General features: G+C 44.4%; 1 protein-coding gene across 1 annotated transcript; it reads left to right on the top strand.

Annotated features, from left to right (window-relative positions):
• The first annotated feature begins 297 nt into the window (after positions 1-297).
• On the top strand, positions 298-16,643 carry gpam (glycerol-3-phosphate acyltransferase, mitochondrial). The gene is made up of 21 exons (XM_068729231.1): positions 298-498; positions 3,530-3,670; positions 3,789-3,908; positions 4,199-4,272; positions 5,053-5,166; positions 5,300-5,449; positions 5,629-5,728; positions 5,862-5,998; positions 6,694-6,793; positions 9,219-9,431; positions 9,587-9,700; positions 9,833-9,918; positions 10,660-10,772; positions 11,673-11,743; positions 11,952-12,219; positions 12,326-12,483; positions 12,573-12,650; positions 12,808-12,945; positions 13,053-13,242; positions 13,445-13,503; positions 13,614-16,643. Exons 2-21 carry the CDS (start codon positions 3,587-3,589, stop codon positions 13,728-13,730), a joined length of 2,484 nt encoding a protein of 827 aa, XP_068585332.1. The 5' UTR covers positions 298-498; positions 3,530-3,586; the 3' UTR covers positions 13,731-16,643.
• The last annotated feature ends 148 nt before the right edge of the window (positions 16,644-16,791 follow it).

Here is a 16,791-nt window from a genome sequence, read left to right as displayed (position 1 = left end):
CTTTGTGTAAATGTAATTTGCTGTACTTGACTATGTGTTATTGTTTTGTTTGAGGAATTAAATTTGTTTTTTAAAGTGTAGTATAGTATAGTATAGTACTTGAAGGGTCGAAGCCTGTTTGTATTATTTATGCTTGCAGGCAGTTTATGGGTTGCAGCTGATAAAATGAATGAATGGTGGGGGGAAAAAAATGCATAGTGATTACATTGGCGCCGTGCTGCCCCCTCCTGGCTGCGGACAGAACTACACCTCTGGCAGGTCGCCGCTGTAAGTGAAATAACAGCGCTCCTTCCTCTCTGTGACACATTTCTGTCTGTCAGAGCCGTGCCGTGCCGTGCTGTGCCGTGCCAGTCCTGGTGAAGGAGAGAGTGGAGGAGCTCCTGTAGGGAGAACACAAAGGCACCGAGGAAACCAAAAAAACGGGCTTGGCTGCAGATATTTTTGTCGACGAGTTTTTTTTATTTTTGAGATATGAGTCAGCGTAACACAACATTCAAGGTAAGGCAGAGATTGTCGTCCTCGCGAGCCTGGCTAACGGGCTAACGGTTGGTGCTAAGTAACCCTCTGCCGTATTGTCATGGAAACAACTGCGTTGTACCATTAGCTTAGCTTGACCGGCTAATGCTACGTTACATTTAAGCCGATTTTAAGTGGTATAACCTGACGTCAGCCGGTTAACTTTACATTGACATTGAGTTCAAGAGGATTTCGGATATATATTTATATATATATATTTTTTTACATCCAACCTTGTGTCTTCTTCGGTCACACAATATAATGTAATCTCTCATGAACGTATCGTCCGTAAACTACATTTATTCCTTTAAACCCTAACGTCAGGTTGGCCACGTGAGGCTCGGCAGCATGCGATGCAAAATCGCCAAAAGACGGTGGCTGAGACTGCACAAATCATGGCGGTTTTTTTTGTTTTTTTTATTTTTTATTTTTTATTTTAACGTTACTTTGTAGCCGGGAACCAGACACCGGGCTGCCCCTGTTCTGTGTGCCATTGTTGTCTGCCCTGCTAGTTATCTCTGCACAGCCCCCCCATCTGTCACACTGGAGACTTCTCCCGTTTGACCTGCTTACGGTGGACAGCTTGGAGCATGTGTGGAGGAGGATTAACCTCGTCGTGTACAGTGTTTATGAAAAAGGGGGGTTTTGACCTCCATAGGATAAATAGGGTGTGATCAGCTGGGAGATGGGCTGTCTCCCACGATAATGCTGGTATATGTCTAGGTCAGTGTGATTATAAGATTGTAGTGTGTGTGTATATATATATATATATATATGTATGTATGTATGTATGTATATATATATATATATATATGTATGTATGTATGTATGTATGTGTATATATATATATATATATATATATATATATATATATATATATATATATATATATATGTATGTATATATATGTATGTATATATATATATATATATATATATATATATATATATATATATATATGTATATATATATGTATATATATATGTATATATATATATATATATATATATATGTATATATATATGTATATATATATGTATATATATATATATATATATATATGTATATATATGTATATATATATATATATATATATATCTCAATTCTCATCACGCGGACACACTTGATGGGATATAGGATAGGTGATATATATGACACGTGATGGGATATAGGGGTGAGCTAAGTGGAGAGCAGGGCCGCCTTTCAATCAGAGGGTCGGCGGTTCGATCCCTGGCTCCTGCTCTACTAGTCTCGTGTCATTATGTCCTTGAGCAAGACCCTTAACCCCAAAAATGTCTCCCGTAGCTGTGCCTACAGTGTGTAGATAGATACTGAATTGTAAGTCGCTTTGGATAAAAGCGTCTGATAAATAACTGTAATGTAAAAAAAAAAATGACTGTAATATAATTTGGACGATTGTTGATGATTCTTTCCATTGTAGCGTTATTGCTCTGCTCTTTCATTCTTGGCTGCATTCACCTGTCACCTAATCCGCCCAAGCTCCTCATTCTTCAACTTCTTTGTCCGATTCCGACAAAGTCGGACATTGGCCCCCTTTTTGAAAAAAAGAAAACCCTCATCAGTGTGCGTGTCACCTACTACTACTACTACCACCACCACCACCACACCACAGCGAGATAATGGCTCACAGGGCCACTGATGAACGAGGCAGGAAGTCTTAGTATTACTCAGAAAGATGGAGCTGTCCCTTAACTTACACACAAACTGTACGATGTTTAGTGTGAAAGCGCTTATTCATAAAGTGACAACAGATCAGAGGCCGCGGTGTTTTTCTGTTGATTACCTTTTGTAATCTTTGTACTTTGTCCGTGTGTCTCCACGCCGTTGGACTTCACGTGCACTCTTGTGTGTTTTGTTGTCGAAATGAACAATTGCGGAAAAAACAACCGGCAGAGAGAGAGAGAGAGAGATTTCACCTTCAAAGTTTTTCATTGTATTTGGGGGCCCAGACGCTGCACACCTCCACTGTAGTGAAAGGTTTAACAAGGCAGTGACCGGTGTAGCATGAGACCGATATGTGTGTGTGTGTGTGTGTGTGTGTGTGTGATTTGGTCATTAACAAAAACAAAGTGTTGTTCGGTGTTTTAATCCTCACACAATATCCAACACACAGCATCTAAGACACAATAGACAAACTACCTCCCCTTTTTAACCCTTAAGACATAGTCTCTCCCTGTGTTCATTTTGATTCAAACCCTTCCTTTAAGTCGCTAAAGCTGTAGAGTTTAAGACTTTTCTTTGGCGATTATCATTCTCCAAGTTTTTGCCATTTCTGTACTGACCAAAGCTGTTAAAGGTGCACTAAGGGCACAGCCTTTATCCAAGTAAATAATCTTGTTATAAACCTTCAGAGGCTATTTAGAGATACTAGCAGGTGTGCAGTGCACAACAAATAGGTCTGATGAAACCCTTTGTCATATTGAGTAAGCACACACTAGATGTAGATGCGTGTTATTTTAAATGAGGATCCAGTTTCAGATGTGCTTTTTCTTTAGTGACTGTTGCCTGGTTGGTCCCCGTAGGTCCTCCAGTCTCAGGTGTTTTGGGCGTGTATCGCCTCATACAAGTGGAACAATGTAACCCTGATATTTCTCTGCTCTTCTGGCCTAACTGGAGCAAACAGGTGTTAAAGGTGATGCATCGTTTTGGGAGGGCCCATGTTTAGTCTTTTTTTAAAGCACAGCTAGTTTCTCTGGTTATGTTGGAGCGAGGCTGGTAATGCCTGTTTCCTGCTCGGTGCCGATGCGCACAACATGCCGAGCAGAGGCACAGGTTGCAACGTATTTTGAATCTGTAATATTCTGCCTTCTGCGTGTCAGTGGTTTCTTGTAAAGTGTGGTCTATTGAAGTATGATCTGTGACTTACGATATTGCCTAAAGTGAGGTTAGTTAACAGGCTCTTACTCTGGGGAAATGGAAACTTGCGTATTGCCAGGAGTGACAGCTGCATTAATATAATTAAAAATGTAACGATATCCTCGTGTCTTTGCAGCTTGCCAGCTAGTGGTGTGTGATCCGGAGGGAGAGAGAGAACAGGACGGCGGAGAACATGGAGCTGTCAGACGGTCTGTTGCTGCAGGTGAACAACGGAGAACAGTGGTGTAACCGCTGGAAGCATCCCAACGACGACTCGGTAAAACCCGCACGCCGTCACTTTTATCTTCACAATGCCGTCGCGCAGCAGGATCGGCATTCCGCGTCTTGTCGGATCTCACTTGTTTGATCTTGCTCTGTGTGGACGTCTCTTAAAGGACCGCAGCACCAGCCCCTCGGTCCTGCGCTGCGTCGCCAGCACGTGGAAGGAGGGCCTGCTGAACAGAAAGAGGCCCTTTGTGGGCCGCTGCTGTCACTCCTGCACGCCACAGAGCTGGGTAATTACATATCATTGTAAATGTTTGTAACTAAAGGAGAAACGATCAACACGCAGGGTACAGCTGCTGCCATAGACACGTTCTCGTGGCTGTTTGAAGACACTAGAAATCCATCCAGCTTGTTTAGCTCTGTGAAGACGCTCACCCGGATTCCAGTCCGAGCCAAGTACTCGTCAAAGATGAATGAAATACGACGCACCTTCCATGCGACCCACGGCTGTCTTTAAGGCTCTTAGTTGTGCGGACGCTGTGTTCCTCACGATAATAATTCCTTCTTGTCTTGGTCCCAGGAGAAGCTGTTCAACCCCAGTATTCCATCTCTGGGACTTCGCAACGTCATCTACATTAATGAGACCCACACCAGGTAAATAAAGCGGAACCTACTCCGTTATGGCGTCGCTTCTCTCTGCGGTATTTTACTCCGAGCGGTCCGTCGGCCAGGCGAGAGGAACATATTCAACTTCTGAAGCCACTCGGCCGTTTTGGCTTCTGACGACCATTTTAATTGCAGCAAGAGCTCTAACTCCTCCCGTACGGCACAATCAATAAAGGGCTTTAAGTCGAGAGGGCCGATCTGTGAAACGGCGGAAAGGTAGACGGTTGAATAATTTAAAATGTTTGTCAGCGGACACCGAACGCATGCATCCAGTGACTGAATGAAGCCACTGGATCAGTAAGACGTCTTAAAAGCTCAAGCAGTGTGAATATGAGCTTTGGTGTAAATCATTTGCTTTTTCAACCATTGCCGATTGCCGTCATGCTCCAAATAGCACAGAAATAAGTTTATATTCTTTTTATTGTATTTATTCGGCATTGCATTAGCGTCCCAGAGCCAATATGGGCTGAAGTCAATATGGACAAGGTGGCGCTGTTAGTTTTGTCAGACACCATCTGTGTTTTGTCATTCATAAGCTCAGCAAAGTAGAATAAACTGTAAGAACGGTGTGTGTGTGTGTGTGTGTGTGTGTGTGTGTGTGTGTGTGTGTGTGTGTGTGTGTGTGTGTGTGTGTGTGTGTGTGTGTGTGTGTGTGTGTGTGTGTGTGTGTATACATCCAGCCAACGCTGCCAGTTTATCATCCATCGTATGCTCTCTTCCGTACATGTTTCTGTGTGCACATCGGTGTGTTCATGTGTCTTGATGCAGACAGCGGGGATGGCTGGCGCGCAGGCTGAGCTACGTCCTGTTTGTCATGGAGCGAGACGTCAACAAGGACATGTTCACCAGGAACGTGGTGGACAACGTGCTCAACAACAGCAGGTGACGGCCGACGCGCGACGCGACGCATTTTGTTGGAAGCTTGCCGTCGATGTGCGACTGAGCATGAGCAGCGTGTAGCGCCCCCTGTTGGAATAAAAACTACATTTTTTATGTTTGATGTGGCGCGTGGCAGGGTGGAGAGCTCTATCGTGGAGGTAGCCACGGATTTGGACGCTGCGGCCAGCCAGCCGGGCCAGGAGCACAAAGCAATCAGTAAAGTGAAGCAGAAAGCCAGGGCCTTCCTTCAGGAGATGGTGGCCAACATTTCACCGGCCTTCATCAGGTACATGCTGTAGATTGTTACACATTGACCAAACCGTAGTAAAGTGCGCTCTACGTGCGAGGCTACGCACCTCACATGATGTCACGCTACACTGAAATAGACTCGATTCTGCTACGGCTCAAGTTTTCGGGCTCTTTGATCCTGTTCCACATCTTCTCACTCTTTGTCTTGTTATCCAGGCTGACGGGGTGGGTCCTCCTGAGGCTCTTTAATGGTTTCTTCTGGAGCATCCAGATCCACAAGGGTCAGCTGGAAATGGTCAAGAAAGCTGCTACTGAGGTCAGCAGAAACTACACACACACACACACACACACACACACACGAATATAATGAACTACTGTCACTGGAGTTGTGTTCCATCTGCACTGAGAAACGTGTTTGTTTAAAAATGATCTACGTCTCGTCTTTACAGCAAAATGTGCCAATGGTCTTCCTCCCTGTTCACAAATCGCACATCGACTACCTGCTCATCACCTTGATCCTGTTCTGTCACAACATCAAAGCCCCTCACATCGCTGCTGGAAACAACCTCAGCATTCCCATCCTCAGGTAAGAGGCCCACGAAGCCTCACGTCTAGTTTGATCAGGAAGGTAGGTGTGTGTGTGTGTGTGTGTGTGTGTGTGTGTGTGTGTGTGTGTGTGTGTGTGTGTGTGTGTGTGTGTGTGTGTGTGTGTGTGTTCACAGAGATCAGTTTGATACAAGACAAAAGGGAATTCCTTGGAAATGGATCAGAGAGGAATTAAAACTAAAACCGACGACACTGATTTTTACATTGAGGGAACATTGATATCAGGGAAGCCAGGCTGACTAAAGGAGGTGAACTTGTGTTATTATAACCTGTTTCAAATGATATTTGAGATTCCAAAACAGATGTTCTAAAGGTCATAGGTGCTTATGATATAGAACCCCAAAAGTACCAACCTGGCCATGTTTACTGAGAACAGGAACGAGGAAGCATTAAGGAAATGAAGAAGTGAAAACTGTTTTTAAAGAAGCGGTAAACACAACCGATGGGTGTAGAAGACTAGAAGTAAAGGCCGTAGTTCCATGTCAACAATACTCCCAATAATCACATGTTGTAAAGATAATTCAATTATACTATCTAGTCACGGTTACGCCATGATCTAAATTATTGGCCTGTTGCAATTACTGGACTCTACTGATACTGATAAGGACACTGCTGCTGCCCTTGTAGAAAGCTCGGCGTGGAAAGCCTCGTGATCAAACCTTCTTTTCTTCTCAGCACGCTTATCCGTAAACTTGGAGGATTTTTCATACGCCGGAAAATGGAGGAAACGGGGAACGGAAAGAAGGACGTTTTGTACAGATCACTCTTACATGCAGTAAGTCCCAAGAGCCTGTTTGTCTTCTACAGTACAGGTTGGTTATCGTGTGTGTGTGTGTGTGTGTGTGTGTGTGTGTGTGTGTGTGTGTGTGTGTGTGTGTGTGTGTGTGTGTGTGTGTGTGTGTGTGTGTGTGTGTGTGTGTGTGTGTGTGTGTGTGTGTTGTCATTTTTTATGATATAACTGCATACTGTCTTCATGCTTTTCTGCTCTGTGTGCTCTTTTCATTCCTGAGTGATGGGCGGAGACACTTAAAAGCTTTTGTTACATAATGTTACCACATGTTGGCTCATGTTACCACATGTTAGCTCATATTAGCGCATGTTAGCTCATGTTAGCTCATGTTAGCACATGTTGGCTCATGTTAGCTCATGTTAGCGCATGTTAGCTCATGTTGGTCATGTTAGCTAATGTTAGCACATGTTGGCTCATATTAGCGCATGTTAGCTCATGTTAGCTCATGTTGGCTCATATTAGCGCATGTTAGCTCATGTTAGCTCATGTTAGCACATGTTGGCTCATGTTAGCTCATGTTAGCTCATGTTAGCTCATGTTAGCACATGTTGGCTCATGTTAGCGCATGTTAGCTCATGTTGGTCATGTTAGCTAATGTTAGCACATGTTGGCTCATGTTAGCGCATGTTAGCTCATGTTAGCTCATGTTAGCGCATGTTGGCGCATGTTAGCTCATGTTGGCTCATGTTAGCGCATGTTGGCTCATGTTGGCTCATGTTGGCTCATGTTAGCGCATGTTAGCTCATGTTAGCTCATGTTAGCTCATGTTAGCGCATGTTAGCTCATGTTAGCTCATGTTAGCTCATGCTCTCTCTCTGTAGGACTGAACAGTTTGAAGTTTTGAAGATTCATTCATAATGCTGATATTCAAAGTCTGAATCAAAAACATTTTTTTTCCCCAAATGTTCCCAAATTGCAGTGGTGGCTTTATAGGACCTGTGTGATCTAAACACTTCCATTAACTCCAGAGACAAAAGTAAAAATGTTTTAAAAATAAAATAAATAATTTCCTAAATTCACAACATGTTTTTATCCAACAGAATATTCTGCTTTAATCCATATTTGATGACGTTTAACACTTTACGACGTCATAAAATATGGCGATTCAAAGCTTCTTTCGGAAACCTTAATCAAAGCTTCAAATGTACAATCGGTCTCCTTTTAAATAAGTTCCTCAGACACTACTGCTATCCTTTAATCGTGTAACTTAAGACTTCTCTACAACTTCTGCTGTGAAGCAAAGATGAGTTCTGCTGCTGTTCTTCACTTCGCTGACGTAGATCCAGCTCGTACGCTGTCGTACGGACGCCTCGATGTTTAGAGAGCAGCGTGAGTCGCTGGTAGGAATGTATTTCTAAAAATCAACATCTCAAAAGCCTGAATGTCAATTAGAGCCTGATTAAAACTGGAATCTGAACCTTCTTTGTTCAGGTCTAGCATTTGGATAATGTGGATCAATAGCTTTTGCTAATGAGAGAACCTGAAGTAGAACTAACGTCCTTAAAAACGGCTAAGCTGCTTCAGTGGATTCACTTAATTGTGCCAGTTTCATAGTTGGGACTTGCTGCTAATGTGCATGTTTGGAGTTTGCTGTGAGTCTTGAAAGCAACACAGGCGGTGTATTGTGCCCATAAGATAAGCGGTATCAGCTTAAGACGTGACTCTAAAGCATGACCTACATTTTATCTCCGATAGCACACAACACATCACCAGAGTTTACAAACAGAGGAATGTTAATCTGGCATGCCAGTTAAATGTAATCTAACTCCGTCACAGGCAGGCAGAGGTTCATAACGGTTAAAGCCGCGTGTCGCTCGAAATTTGGGACCTGGACGTCTGGCCTTTAGCTGTGAAAAGGACCGAGTCGATTTCAGAACAAAGCTTGTCCTCTCAGAAGTGTCCACGCAGCGAGAGACAGCTGTTCACATACTGTACTCTGGTGGATACTGTTACTCAAAATGGTTGCCTTGGCATGTGCTCAGTTCCCTGCGGTGTGTGTGTGTGTGTGTGTGTGTGTGTGTGTGTGTGTGTGTGTGTGTGTGTGTGTGTGTGAGTGTGAGTGTGTGTGTGTGTTTTGGGGAGGGTCAAACTGTTGGCGACCACCACCCACTTCTAACACGTATTCAGGCTGCTTCACAGCGCTCACTTGACTCGTCTTCCACCTTGTAATGGAGTCAACGTTGTACAGAATGTCCAAAAAAAAACTGTCACAGCAAATTGCATTTCCATCAAAAGCATTATGACCTTTACACACAGAGGATGCACATTTGTCTCACTTTTTGACATCGAGCGTCGCCTCTTTAACCGTTCATCTTCATCCCACCATTCTCACTGGAACATCTCCTCTCTCTCTCTCCCTCTCTCTCTCTCTCTCTCTCTCCCTCCCCCCGTTTCATCAATCTTCCTTCAGTACACGGAGGAGTTGTTGCGTCAGCATCAGTTTTTGGAGGTCTACCTGGAGGGTACCCGCTCCCGCAGCGGTAAGCCGTCTACAGCGCGTGCTGGCATGCTGTCCATCGTGGTGGACACGATGTGCACCGGGTCGATCCCAGACGTGCTGGTGGTTCCAGTTGGCATCTCCTACGATCGCATTCTTGAAGGCAACTACAATAGCGAGCAGCTGGTAAGCGCCCGGTGGAACGTCTGTCGTTTTGTGTGTGTGTGTGATTCAAAGAAACGGGATGGATGTTCTCGTAATCGGTGGGTAGCAGTGGGACAACTAGAACATGTTGTTGTCTACATTTAACCTTCTGATCTCATTCTTCTTCTTCCCACCAGGGCAAACCTAAGCAGAATGAGAGCTTGTGGGGAATAGCGTGCGGAGTGTTCAGGATGCTGAGGAAGAACTACGGTTGCGTCCGAGTCGACTTCAACCAGCCCTTCTCCCTAAAGGTGACTGAAAGAACTGCAGCTGCTGTGGAGCTATAACTAGAGACCGCTTCAGTCTTTTGTGTTTCTCAACATATTAGAGTGTGGCTTACAGAAAGTTTCAGCTGGATTTTCTGTCTTGTGTGTCTGATGCAGGAGTACCTGGACTCCCAGAGAAGCCGCCATATTCCACCGTCGGTGTCCCTGGAGCACACCTTGATGCCCATCATTATTTCTGCACAGTAAGGGCACACACACACACACACACACACACACACACTCAGTTATATACTCCTCTGACCACAAACCAGCTGACCCACATTCCCACCTGTAATACTACGAACCCTCGCGTCTCAGCTAGCTTGACGTCTCCCTCCTGCTGCTTCACAGCACTGGTCTGTTATCGGACATCTGTCCCTTCAGCTCAGCGCTGTCCCTTGTTTTTTTTGTTTGTTTGTTGTTTTTTTTTAAATGAAAGCGATGGAGTCGTACAGTACGTCAACAAAGACCGCAGCGCTCCATCCCAGCTGGTCTGGAGTCACAAGTTCAGAACTAGTTGAAAACACAAACAGTACTTCAGAAGAAGTGCCCTACAGCACGTACAGTAAGACCCACATGCTGAGTAGCAGCCTTTTCCTTGGATAGACGTGCAGCGACTCTGCAGGAACCACATGTTCAGGAGGGTAGCGGATATTAAGCTTATTTCACTTCAGATTAGTGTTTATTCAAAGCACAAGGGGCCGTTTGTTTGCAGCATAAAGCCTTTCTACTCACAGTCACGTCTAAACTAATCCTCTAAATGTTATATCAACACTTGTATTGGTAACGTATTATAAACACATATTTAATGACGGAGAAGTAAACACATTTGTGTAAATGAACTGGTGTATATGCATACTATATCAAGCTGACATTACAAGACAACGTTCCATCTTTTATATTTATAAGTTGAGTTGTTGTTGTTGTTGTTGTTGTTCTTCCAGACCTGACGCTCAGCTGTTCGAGGGACAGGAAGAGGAGCAGCTGAACCGAGAGCTGCCCAACGACATTTTAAGACGACAACTTATTAACAACCTCGCCAAGCACGTCCTCTTCAGTAAGACACTCACAACCTCCTCCTCCTCCTCCTCCTCCTCCACTGGATTCACCACACCATAGCTGTAGCCCTGTTACTTTAAGGATCGTCATCTGACCACCAAGACTCCCCGGTTTGATAACTAACGTAATGTAATCACATCTCATTTCTTTAAAATACTGGAGCACATGTCGTCTTCTTCTTCTTCTTCTTCTTCTTCTTCTTCTTCTTCTTCTTCTTCTTCTTCTTCTCCTTTCCACCCTGTGTTAAGAGTGCACCTGCTTGCTGGAGCTAAGGCTGCACACGTGAACCACTATCCATCATGCTGCCTCCATTAATTGAAATCCAAAGCAGCACCAGCATCAGTCCATCCGCTTCACATCACTCTGGGCTTTTTTTTTTTCTTCTTCTTTTTTTTTTACCGCGGGGGTAGTAGCACCACAGAAACCGGTTCTCCCCAGCTCATTCAACTGCATTCTCCTACGCCAGGCCCGTTTGTGTTTCGCTCTCAGCCAATCACAGAGCCTCCAGCTGGATGGCATGTTGTTTTCAGCCAATAGGACGAAGGGGAGGAAAGAGAGAGGCAGAGGAGGGGAGGAATGCAGTACCACTGCTCACACATGCTTTACACCCCTAAACCTGAGCCGTGCTCAAAATGACCACTAGTAACCCCTCGTCCTCGTCCATGTGCGCACACACACACACACACACACACACACACACACACACACACACACACACACACACACACACACACACACACACACACACACACACACACACTCTTTATGTCAGATAGTTAACAGCGTAGCGTCTGTTTTTTTTATCTTAAGAATAAAAAAAAATCATATTTATGAATGACATTAGTACATTTGTCTGTTGTGTGTTCTCATCACGACCTCTTTATGTCTTCTCTCACAGCGGCTAATAAGTCATCAGCGATCATGTCCACCCACATTGTAGCCTGTCTGCTGCTCTACAGACACAGACAGGTACGTCTCCTCTCGGTTCTTACCCATCATCCTCTCTTCCACCAAGGTGATCCAAATGTCACATACCTCTGCATGGGAGCGATGAATGCCCCCCTCTCTGTTAGGAGATCTCGCTCTTCTGTACTTTAGCGGTGAGCCGCTGCCCTCTGCAGGCACACCGGTGTAAGTGGGTTTTGAGCTTGTCGTGTTTACTTGCTCTCTGCTCCAGGGGGTGGTGCTGTCCAAGCTGGTGGAAGACTTCTTCAACATGAAGGAGGAGATCCTGTCGCGGGACTTTGACCTGGGCTTTTCGGGGAACTCGGAGGACGTGGTCATGCGTGCCCTCCACCTGCTGGGAAACTGCGTCAATGTGACCAGCAGTGCGAATCGCAACGGGGAGTTCACCATCGCGCCCAGCCAAACTGTACCGGCGCTTTTTGAGCTCAACTTTTACAGCAACGGCCTTTTCCACGTCTTCATTTCTGACGCGATCATCGGTACGTTGAGCCGAGAGGTTGCGTTTGCCGGCGACGTTCAACCGATTTCATTAGTCGGACGCTTGTTTTCCCGGGCCTTGATGTTGACCTCATGATGTGTCTCCAGCCTGCAGCATCCTGTCACTGCAGCGAGAGCTGGTCGCGGAATCGGAGTCCGATCAACCGCCCGACGGTCCCAGCAGCCTCCCTCTCAGCCAGGAGAGACTCATCCGCAAGGCCGCCGGGCTCTCCCACTTTCTCATCAATGAGGTGTCGGTGGCACCGGTAAGTCCTGCACATTCAAAGGGATTGTAGATGAGACTCCTCATGGCTCCTTGCGTGTTTCACAGTGCCTCTCCCTGTCTGTCTCACAGCCCTGTCAGACTATTTACCAGGTCTTTCATGACGCAGTGTCCCGGCTGATCCAGTACGGAGTTCTCTACGTAGCAGAGGTCAGTTTTCAGATGCAAGCCTCACCACGTAACCACTGCGACTAACACTGAACGAATGACGAACGTCTCGGGAAGCGTTGGTTGACTATAATTTATTTCTGTACGTGTAAGACGGTCTACTGTCATTTGTGTGTATGTGTGTGTGTGTGTTTGACAGGAGGACCAGGAAGAACTGAGTCCCAGTCCCACAGAGGAACCGTGGCCCAAAAAGTTCCCAGAGCCCCTTTCCTGGAGGAGCGACGAGGAGGACGAGGACAGCGACTTCGGAGAGGAGCAGAGAGATCGCTACCTAAAGGTCCGCTTTAGTGATGCTTATCTCAAAAGAACCACCGACATCTAGACCCGGATTCAAGTTCTAACACTTTGAGTCGTTGACTTTCGTTTTTTTTTTTTTTTTTTTAGGTGAGCGTTTCCGCAGAGCACCAGGAGTTCTTCGTCTTCCTACAGCGACTCGTCAGCCCGGTGCTGGAGGCCTACAGCGGCGCCGCGATCTTTGTCCACAGTCTGAGTCAGCCGATGGCCGAGTCCGAGTACACCCAGAGGCTCTTCAGATACCTGCTCACCCGCACGGAGAGAGGAGTGGCTGCTTACGGTAGTGCTGCAAGATTTCCCCACATGCTGAACTTTATTTAAAATTCATCATCCAGGCGTAGTTTGAACTTGGAATAAACAAATAAAGGGCCCTCCGTAATTACTCCATGTTTTATCTGATTATTATATACAGAAAAATCATAATTTATCTTATATCTCAGAAAACTATGAATTAACTAGTTCAATATTGTGTTTTTTTCCAGGTGAAAGTGCAACTCATTACCTGGTTAAGAACACAGTGAAGACATTCAAAGAGCTCGGGGTAAGAGGATGTTTATGAACACATGATATGTTGATTTACAGTTATTGAAATGAAGTAGGGTTCAGGGTTCCCCCGACTGGAGTTGAGCTCTCCTTGTGTTGTTCCTGCAGGTCCTGAAGCAGAGACGAGAGAACCAGGTGACGACCCTGGAGCTGAGCAGCACCTTTCTACCTCAGGCCAATCGGAACAAGCTCCTGCAGTACATCTTGGGTTTCACCCTGCTGTGACCGACACACCTTTCAGCCCAGCTCAGACCCCAAGGCTCCTTCCATTAAAGGGCTTCTACTGGTTACTTCTAAACAATCCCAGGTGCTACTCTGTGGAAAGCTTTACCAGGAAGTGCCTTCATGTAACAGCCGCTAACTGTTAGCCGTTAGCCGGAAGAGACTTGACGCCAGTCTTCCCCTTTTTTTTTTTTTTTTTTTGTTCCAGTCTCTGACTTCCTGTCGTAGAACTGTGCAGCTGATAACAACAACAACAACAACAACAACACGTGTTGTTCTTTGAAGAGGTGCCTCTAGGGGATCGTCCTCTCTTTGTGAACTTTGCCAGTGAAGTCATGAGGTTTTAATATGATCAAAACTTTTAAACTTAACTGGAGAATATACTCGAGCAGGTTAGTAAATAAGAATCACTTTTACAGCAAATGCGAACAAAGCAAGCTGCCTTTTTGTCTGTTCAAGTAAACAGAACAAAAATATGCATAGAGAGTAATGGTAAACACGAACGGCAAAGGCATTTTTATGTTAACTCTGCTTTGTTTGTGAAGCTGCTGTATTCTCTCCAGTGCGCTCCACCGTCACACAGTAGGAAACGTGTCATAATGTAGTTTGATGAAAGGCTAATTGTGAAAACAAATCCCTGTACAAGAGCCAGAGTCTGTCATTTGAATACACGCACTCTGGCGTCATCGACGTTAATGACGTAGCAACATTAGATGGAAAGATTTGTCCCTGCAAAATACATATCCAAATATTCATTTGCTAAATTCTAAGGAGGATTAGATCTCGACATTTAGACCGCTTTGATCAGTTATACTCCACCGCTGCTGGTTTAAGATATCAGAGATATAAGCAGCAGATCAGCTCATGTACCTGAAGCCTAAAATCACAGTTCAGTGCATTCAGTCACACGTTTTCCTCATGGAAAGTAGCTTTGATCCGGTTGCGTTAACGGCTTCATCACCTGTTGCTCAATGTCACACAGCAGAGCACCTGGAGTACTGGACAGCAGCCATCGCATCCACTGAGGCTCAAACGCAACGAGCTCAGACACTCTGCAGTCATGCCTTTCAGGGAAAGCAGAGATTTGGGTTCACCGCCACTTTTTATGTCCTATATTATGAACACGCTTCATAACCGCTGAGAGAGCAAGGATCTGCATAGTGTGGTTTAAAACAAAAAGAATGGTACATATCCACTGTGTAGTCCGTAAAAAACAAAAGATACGTGTTTGGAAGATATTGTCTCTGGTGCACTGCTGGGAAAAAAAGAGGAGAGGACGTCTTTTCTCCTTTTTGTATACTTTTAAAATGCAGATTACTGAAAATGAAATAATAGTCGTTCATCTATTCTTTATGTTTCTTGGTTCAGCTCCACCGCGTCTGAACGGGTTCTAGAAACACACTGAGCGCTGATGATTACACGCACACGTAAAAACACAATGGTGTCAGACGGGTTGGAAGTAACAACAGAATATTAATCATGAAAATCAAAAGCAGACAAAAAAAAAAAGACAAAAAAATTCCAACCTGATAGTGAAATCTTACTGCAGTTTTTGTGCATTTAGCTGCTTAACATTTACCATTTTTTAAATTTTTACTGCAAGATAACACGACTCCATATTTAGGCCTGTTCTTATGCGTGTTATTTAAAGACCGTTAGCGGTGAACGTAAATGTGAAGCTCACGTTGGTGTAGAAGTGAACACCGGCTGATAGACGGAATGTGTTTTGGGAAAGGGTGAAGAAAAGTGCGATACACGTTCTGGCGTATTAAGAGGAGATGCCGACAACATTTCCTCAGGTTGATAATGTGAAGAAGACGACGTGAATGTTCAGAAATCAACATTCTTCATCTGTCGGGGCAATAAAAAGTAAACGGGCGTCGGCTGTCTGGTGGGAAACATTTAAATTAATATTTATACTGAAAAACTTGTTGACGGCGATCAACGACACTGCTTGTTACGATTAACTTAAAATGCTTCTTTTTTTTTTTTGTCAACATATTGCTTAATTTAATAATATAAAAAGCTGCATATTTTCGTGCAGTTTTTCAAATGTACAAAGTAACCCTGAGACGGACTCGATCGCCCGCAGCATGTTGAAGAACAGAAACGTACGTCGTTTAAATGTGAGAACATTTCTGAGCCCCCCCCCCCCCCCCACACACACACACACACACACACACACACACACACACTCTACGTACTGTACTGCATGTTTCCTCTGGTCGCCTTGAATCATCGACATTTCAATGTGAACTCCACTTAACCTGAGAATTGTATCTTACAGTTGTGTTGCAGAGAGAGATGGTTGTTGAATTTTTGTTTACCTCTTTGAATGTATCTCATCTGTCCCCGAAAAAGGTCAGTGTGATACGAGAGTCCTCGATGGAGTCGGTACACACACACACACACACACACACACACACACACACACACACACACACACACACACACACACACACACACACACACACACACACACACACAGTCTGTGTGAACTGGATTGCTGTTGAGACTCGTTGCTACTGAAGCTGCATTAACAACCTCCCTCTACAACTATGTAACTTTGTAGGATTAAAAAACAACAGAGCCTGTGTCTGAGGAGGAGCAGGTGCCTTTTTTTTAATACGCCGTAGTGTTCTTTGGTTGTGTTTTTATTTGTTCTGTTTTTGTGCATGTTGAGGATTATTTTGTGTGGGAATCCAAAAGAACACTGTAGATTGTAATTGTAAAAACAACAACAACACAAGAGCAGAGAACTTGTCGCTACTAGAAGAAGAACAATCACCAGCTACTAAAAAAAAAAAAAAAAAAAAAAAAAATCAAAGTGTCACTTTTTTTTGTTCTTGCTTTCTCCGAGCAAAGCACAATTGGCATTATTAGATTTTGTTTTTAAATAAATTAATGATAGAGTAACGATTGTGTCTTGTCTGTTTTTTTATGAATTCATTTTTAGTGGCTGTAAATGTTTGGGCATCTATGTCGCTATACATGTTTTAATTACTCTTAATTGATTTCTATCCACATCATGTGAAGTAAAAACAGTTTCCTTGTACAACAGATG

This window comes from Cebidichthys violaceus, unplaced genomic scaffold, assembly GCF_023349555.1.
Source record: "Cebidichthys violaceus isolate CVI_PGR_0920_01 unplaced genomic scaffold, fCebVio1.0.p SCAF_45, whole genome shotgun sequence".
Classification (NCBI taxonomy): Eukaryota; Metazoa; Chordata; class Actinopteri; order Perciformes; family Stichaeidae; genus Cebidichthys; species Cebidichthys violaceus.
This window is presented reverse-complemented; position numbering and strand designations above follow the sequence as displayed.